Source organism: Ursus maritimus, unplaced genomic scaffold, assembly GCF_017311325.1.
Source record: "Ursus maritimus isolate PB19 unplaced genomic scaffold, ASM1731132v1 scaffold_9, whole genome shotgun sequence".
In the NCBI taxonomy this organism is placed as follows: domain Eukaryota; kingdom Metazoa; phylum Chordata; class Mammalia; order Carnivora; family Ursidae; genus Ursus; species Ursus maritimus.
The window spans coordinates 79571376-79578783 of NW_024427107.1; the positions used below are offsets into that span (position 1 = coordinate 79571376).

The window sequence follows — 7408 nt, forward strand, 5'->3', positions numbered from 1 at the left end:
CAGCAGGGGAGTCTGGGCCAGCCCCCACCCGCAGAGCGCGGCGACCCCCCAACCCCCCTCCCCCCCTTGAGTATAGTAGGGCAGCAGGACTGAACACAGCATAGATAATATTCCTTGGCTTCAATCTCTAGGGGACGCCGGTGGCAGGGTTGGGGGCAGGCGGGCAGGCGGGCAGGCAGGGACCGGATCCCTCCGAGCGAGCGAGCGACACATGCTGGGACACGCGGACGTCCGAGGGTGGACCCCGGCCGGGAATGAGGGAGCTTCCTCCGGGGTTTTCTTTCCTAATCACCGAGCAAAATAAATAGAAATACTTCGAAAATAAGGTCGCTTTAAAAAGGAGTAGTAAAAACGGGCAAGGAAGGTGAGGCCGCAAGAAGGAAGACGGACGAGGGACAGGCGGGCGGGCGGCGTCGGAGCGGAGAACCGCGCTCGGCATATGTACAGGCGGACGCCAGGGAGGAAGTTCGCTGCGGCTCAACTTTCCTGGGAACCCCCGCGCTCCGTGCGCAGAGGGGTCGTGGTCACCGCCGGCCGGCGAGGCAGGAGGGCGCCGGGCGCGAGGCGGTCCGGGGGACTCTAGTCCCGCGCCTGCGGACCTTGCGGCGGGGCGCGCGGGGCCCGCCGGACCGCGGAGTCCGAGCCTCTGGCCGGCGGCGCCCGCTCGCGCGGGGCGCTCACAGGAAGAAGTCGGGTGCGCCCTTGGCCCCGCCGGGCCCGGCCTGCGGCGGCGAGGACTCCCGCGGGAAGCCGGCCCCGCCCGCGCCCCCGGGGCCGCCCCGGCCCGCCAGCTTCTCGTATTTCTCCTTGTACAGGTCCCGCTCCTTGGCCAGGCGCCCCACCTCCAGCTTCAGCTGCTCCACCTGGCTCTGGAGTTGGCACTTCTCGCTCTCCAGAATGTGCCGCTGCTGCACCCTCTTGAAGCGGCACGACTGCGCGTAGCCGCGGTTTTTGAGCGTGCGTCGCTTCTGCTTCAGCCGGATGACCTCCTCCTTACTGAAGCCGCGGAGCTGCCGGTTCAGCTCGCGCACCGACATGGACACCAGCTGGTCGTCGGAGAAGCGCTCCTCCAGGCGCACGTGGTGGCCCGCGCCGCCGCCGCCGTGGCCTGCGCCGGTGTGGTGGCCCGCGCCGGCGTGGTGGTGGTGGTGGTGGTGGTGGGCGGCATGGTGGTGGTGGGCGGCGTGGTGAGCGCCGTGATGGTGGCCGGCGCCCATGTCGTCCGCGCCGCCGCCGCCCCCGAAGCCCTGGCCCCGGAAAGCCTCGTACGCCGCGGCGGCCGCCGGATGGTGCGCGCCGTGGTGCCCAGCGTGGTGGCCGCTGCCGATGAGCGCCTCCACCGCGTCCTCGGGCGTCAGGTTGAGCGCCTCGGGGTTGAGGTGGTGCTGGTAGCCACTCATCCAGTACAGATCCTCCAGTGCCGGCTTCCCCGAGGCGCCCCCGACGGCGCCCGGGCCCCCGCTCGTCGGCCCCGGGGTGGCCCCAGCCTGCGCCGCGCCGCCGCCGGCCCCCGCGCCGCCGCCGCCGGTGCCCGGGCTGGGTGCGCAGAAGCTGGGCGAGGAGGGCACAGACGAGCAGGGCGTGCTGAGTGGCGTCGAGGACAGCGAGCCGGGCGGCAGGCGGTGGCAGAAGCGCTCGGCCTCGGGCGGCTCCTTCTTCACCTCGAACTTCATCAGGTCGAAGTCGTTGACGTATTCGATGGCCAGCGGGCTGCTGGGCAGCTCGGCGCCCATCGCCAGCTCCGCGGCCATCGCCTGGGGCCCCGGCCCCGCCGCCGCGCCCGGCTGCGCCCCGACGGGAGGCGGGGGGGGGGAGCCGCGGGCCTCTCCCCCCCCTTCCCTCCCCACGGGCGGCGGGTCTCGGGAGGGGACGGCGCCCAGACGCGCGGGGAAAAGTTTCGCACGGCCAACTTAGGGGCGGCCGCAGGGGACGCCGCCGGTCGGGGCTCTCAGGCGGCCCCGGCCGCACCCCGGGGGGCGCAGGGTGGCCTCGCTCCCAGTCCGCGCGTCGGCGGCCGGGCGGGTGGCCGGGCGGGTAGCAGTGAGGCCGCCGCCTCGGGCTGCTCGGGCTCCCCGCGCTCCGCCCGCGTCCTACCGGCCCCGCCTCCACGGCAGAGCGCCGCGCCGCGCGCTCCCCTTTATAGAGCAGGGCGCTCGGTCCCGCCTCCCTGGGAGGGGCGCGAGCCCCCAGGCCAATCGAAGCCCCAGACCCGCCGCCCTCATTTGCCTATCCCCATGGCAACCCGGAGCCCAGCTGTCAATCTCCTGCGGGGAACAGCTGTGGGAAGGGGTGATGACCTGCAGCACGCGAGAGGAGGGGGCAGGGCCCTCTGGTGGCCGCCGCGGGGGACTGCACGCGCAGAGGGCGCGGGGCAGAGGGGTGCGGCGAACGCGCAGCGCCGGGGACACGGAGCCCGGCCTGCGGCCTCCAGCCCGCGCCTGCGACGGGGAGGCCGGAGAGTCTCGGGGAGCCGACGGGGCCCTCGGTGACTCGGTCTCCCCGCCGCCCCGCGGGCCGTGACCCCACAGCCCCGCGAGCGTGGCGGCGCCGGGACCTTCCGGCCTGCCGACACCGGGGCCACGACGCGGCCCGGCCGGGCGCGGCGAGAGGAGTGCCGGTTATTTTTAGCTCCGCGGTTCGGGCGGGTTCAGGAATTCAGTCAACAAAGTTGCTGGCACCTCCGTTCGGAGGCTGCACCGCGGGGCGCAGGTGGGGAGGGAGAAGCTTGCGGGCCGGCGGGGGCGGGGCGCCGGGGAGCCGAGGGGGGCGACCCGGGGGGCGCGGGGGTGGGAGACACTCGGGCCCGCGGCCGAGGGGCGTCGGGCGCGCACGACCGTGCAGCGGGGCGTGCTCTCGGAGCGGGGCGGTGGGGGGGGGGGGGGGGCTGGACGCGACCGCTCCAGGGCGGCCGGAGTGGGAGGGATCCCGCCTTACTTCAGCACCGCCTGGAGTGCTGGGGCCCCTCCCCCCAATTTTCTATACTGCTGTTACAGGAGTTTCACAATTAAATGCAATCTTAAATATAACCATCTGTGCATCGAAAGAAAATTCTGGAAGGACCTGGGCAGGAAGTCACTAGGACAGCTTGTTTTTATCTTGTTCCAGGCGTAAATGCCTATTATCTTATAATAACAAAGAAATCACACAAGTGGGAGCAAAACCCCACTTCCTAATTTGTCATGGGGCGGCCCAGCCCCGAGGTGCCAGGAGGGCACCACTCAGCCCTCCTCCTTGCCCACACAAGCCTGCCAGCAGCATTCTGCTGGGCAGGCAGGGTCAGGCCCACTGCGAGGACCCTCCCTCCTGCCCCTGCAGGGACCCGGCTCAGCCAGTGGCAGAAGCAAGACTGGTGCTTGAGCTCCAAGCTACATGGGTTGCCAGTCGCGTTGCAGGGTTTGGGGTTCCCTTCAGAGCCCCCCACCCCGCGTTCCAAGGGAGGCCACACTCAGCCACCACCAAGTCTAGCTAAGTGGGGACAGGTCCCCCTAAATTCAGGGATGCTGGGCCCCCTTCGATCACATGCAGATTCAGTCACCTGGCACTTCATTTCCACATCCACTCCTTCATTCACTGCCCTGGGGAAGAGGCGGCCTGGGGCCAAGCAGGGCCCTGGGTCCCTGACCGGCTCAGGCACTGGCCTTGGGGTCAGACAGGCCAGCAGGCTTGCCCTCAGCTCTTGGCGGCTTGGGAGCCTCAGGAGCAGGAGGCCCATGACCCCCCAGCCTCTTGCTGCCTTTGGGGGGGTGGCAGCAAAGCAAGGTTTACTGAGCGACAGTGAAGCGAAGTTCACTGAGTGATGGTACGAAGCTCCCAGAGAGAGGGAACCCGAGAGGGTCGCCCCTCTTGCTGCCTTCTCCGGGCACGGCCTCTGCAGAACTCTCATCGCCAGTCGGTCCCGGGTCAGGCTGGTGGGAAAGGGCACCAGAGTCCCTGCCCGCAGACTCGGGAGGGGTCACCCCCGCGGGCACTGTGCCGAGTGGGCGGGATGGGCTTCTTCAGCCCAGGGGTGGTGCTGGCCTTTCCGGGCTCGGGGGCAGGCTCCAAGCCCGCTCCTTTTCTCCTCAGCAGGGGCTGGGGAGCGGAGTCTGTGAGGACCCAGGCCCACCCCCATCCGCCCCAGGAAAAGCGGACAGGCGTGCTGGGTGCCCTCAGCCCCAGCACCGCCATCCCCTCGGCTCCCTCGACAGCCCGTTTGCAGCCAGAAGAGGAGCCCGCCAGCCCCGAGCTGCCCCAGAGAAGGCGCCGCCCGTGGCTCATCCTTAAACGCACCCCACAAACCTTCGCTGAGTACCTACTGCATTGCCCTGGGGGCATCTTTCGTCAGGAAGGTGGCCCAGAGATCTCTGGTGCAGCGTGAGGACGTAATGCGGCTTTTCATTACGCGCCTGGGCTCCGTGTTGGGTGGTTTGACCCGGGCTTGGGCCGCACAGCCGGGAGGACGTGGAGGCGGGGGCGATGGGACAGCTGATGGCTGGAGCCACTGGTAGCGTCTTCCGGCCCAGGCCTGGCCGAGGGTGGAGGCTGCTGGCGGGATCTGGACAGTGTCTGCACGCGGTCGCTCCGTGGGCTGGTCGGGCTTCCTCGCAGCGTGGAGGCTGTTTCCCCGGGGGAGGGTCCAAGAGAGCGGCGGGGTGGGGGGGTGCGCCTGGCATTTCTGCGAGTGCCTGGTTGGCCGTTAGGTTAGCCGTTAGCCGAGGTGTGGCGGTGGTCTGCCCACCCCGAGACACGACAGGGCTACAGCATCTCTGCGGGGCTGCCAGAGTGCGAGTTTCTGGTTGAGGGCAGAAATAAGCCACGCAGTAACCCGATCGTTAAACCACGCAGTGTGGCAGCATCTCCTGTCGCCACGGAGCAGACTCCGCGAGTCTACCGACTCCATCACAGTGTCTGTGGTCTGAAGTCCTGCGGGCCTTGATCGCCGGCCCCCAGCCTCCCTCTCAGGGTCTCACGGGGCAGGTTCCTCAGTGCAGGATGCCTGCCAGCTCGGCCCGTTGTTGGCAGGGCCGTCTCCTAGAGTCTGCTGCCTGGGGGCCGGTGGATGCCCTGGGCTCCCCCAGGCCCCAGAGCTGCCCCCACTGGGCCGCAGGAGGAGAGCCTTTGGAGGCTTCCATCAGCGGGGGACAGTCAGTCAGGTTCTGTGCCTGGAAGCAGCTCGCAGGTCCCGCTCGTCTCAGAGAGGCGGGAGCCCCGGGAGCAGGTGAGAGGCCGGCCAGGAGCAGTGGGAGGGGCTGTGGGAGCTTGTTGCAGGGTGTGGGGGGCGCCGCCGCCAGCCCCCGCATTTGTTCGAGGCCTAGGCCGCGCGTACTGCCCGGGGCTCCGGACCCTCGATGTCAATTAATGCTCCGGCAGAAAGTGTGGTGCTGCACGGGGTCTGGATGGGTCATTTTTGTCCGGTCCCCACTGCTCAGCCCCCGGACGGGGTCCCATCTCCCCCACACCCCCTGTCTGGGCTCAGTGACCACAGGGCCCAGTGCCCTCCCCCCTTAGGGGACTCACGTGCACTTAAAATGAGGAGGCTGCTGTGTGCGAGAGCCAGCGCCAGGGGCCCAGGGCCAGCCTGCCACCCTCACGTGGGGCCCCCCATCCTTGTGCAGCCAATCTCTGACAGTCCCCATAACCTGCCACCCCGGGACAGTCCACGGAAGGGCATGGGCCTGGGGCCAGAGACGGTAGGATCCAGGAGAGGGAGTGGCTCTTCCCAGGTCCGGAGGAGCCCACATTGTGCTCTCTGCAAAGGCCAGAGTCTCTGCCTGGAATCCATGTCACCCTCAGCCCGCAGCTTGATTAGTCTGGGGTGGTGTGAAGTGACCAGCACCTTCAACCCCGAGGGTCTTTGCTGGCCTGCTCCTGGCACGAGAAGCCCAGAGTGACCAGTGGGTGCAGTCTGCTCAGAGGAACTGCTCCCTCACCCCCACCCCTCGGCCTGCCCAGGAGCCAGGACTCTGAAAAGGCAGAGCCCGGGCCAACAAGGTCCCCAGTGGGTCACAGGGAGTGTGGGGGAGCTGGGCCCAGGCCCAGAACAGGGCAGCCATTGGCCCGGCGTCTCCTGCTTCCCAGAGTGCCAGCCCTTCCTGAGCCTTCCACACTGGCCCACGGCGGTCAGACCAGCTGCTCTGGTGGTGGGCTTCACATGGGGCCTGCACGGGCTGCGTGGCTCCAGGGCAGTCAGGAGACCCTGGCCGAGCTAGAGCAAGTGTGGCTCTGGGAGGAGCCGGCCCCGGCGGCCGTCCAGCACACAGTGGCCCAGCTGCCCAGCGGGGAGCCCACCCACAGTGCACACAGCTGCCCACTCCGCAGCCTGGGGTGCATGTCCCCTTGTCCACTGTGAAGGGAAGAGCAGGCAGGCCGGGAGGTGAGGGTCTGAAGGGGCCACAGCTCAGATCAGGCCGACCAACCACCGTGTCTCCAGCCATCTGTCTATCTGTCCAGGCAGAGGAGGGAGAATTTACCCCCCGGCCACTCCCCTCATCAAAGGTCAGCCTTTGTAGGGGGGTCATGGTGGGCACTGAGAGGGAGCCCCGAGGGAGGAGGGGGCAGGAGACAGGGCAGCGGCCCGCGGCCTGGGCTCCAGCCCCAGGGACTGCCTGCCGTTGCGGCTTGCAGCCCCCAGCTGTGCAGCCCCCACCGCGCTGTCCACCCCGCTCCTCCGAAGGCCTGGGCTGAGGGGCGGCTGGGGGACGAGAGCTGGCCCACAGTGGGGACTCCACTGTTTATTGATGGGGAGAAATGGGAGTCCCTTTCTTTCCAGCCAGGCCTGACTCCAGAATCCACCATGCTGCCCAATCACAGGTCTCAGGCCCCAGGGCTGCCAGCGTGGGGCCCCGGGCGGGGGGCAGCAGCCATCGCTGCCACAACTGACTGCGACCTCTTGCTCTCCTTCTTCGGCAGCCAGGCCCCCTGCCGCAAACCAGCGGGATCCTCGCCACCCCTCAGTCACGGACTGGCTGGCGGGGAGCAGGACCCCTCCCGCTCCCTGCTCCCATCATGGCCTTGTGGGGGTGGAGCGTGGGGCTGGGCCGAGGAGGGATCTGCTTTGGCCGGTGGGCCCCTCCAGGGCGTGGTGTGGGCAGAGGCCTGCGCTGGACCCACAGGAGGCCCTCACATGCTGCGGCCAGTGCCGGCCAGTGCCGGGCCTTGCAAGCGGGGCCCACAGGGACAGGCAGAGGGGCAGTGGTCTTGCAGCAGACCCTACTGCGGGCTGAGACGTGGAGCCTGTGGCCAGCCGGGGAGGGCGGTGCTGGGACACACTCACGAGTGCAGTGATGGGGCAGTGAGAGGGGACATCTCCAGGATGCTCCTGTGTCCCTCCAATCCTTGGCCCCGGCCTCCCAGGGTCCCTGTCAGCCCAAACCCTGTCCCGGGCCCCTGAGGGGAGGCTAAATCCTCAGCCAGCCCCCCCCCCCCCCCC

The 7408-nt window shown here is 69.0% G+C and overlaps 1 protein-coding gene across 1 annotated transcript; it reads right to left on the reverse strand.

Moving 5' to 3' along the window:
• Positions 1-677: 677 nt before the first annotated feature.
• Positions 678-1751, reverse strand: MAFA (MAF bZIP transcription factor A). Its single transcript, XM_040625905.1, has one exon. It carries the CDS (start codon positions 1749-1751, stop codon positions 678-680), a length of 1074 nt encoding a protein of 357 aa, XP_040481839.1.
• Positions 1752-7408: the final 5657 nt, after the last annotated feature.

What these genes read in the sequence shown, in the direction of transcription:
- MAFA (XM_040625905.1), bottom strand. Translation starts at nt 1,751, where the DNA reads ATGGCCGCGGAGCTGGCGATGGGCGCCGAGCTGCCCAGCAGCCCGCTG.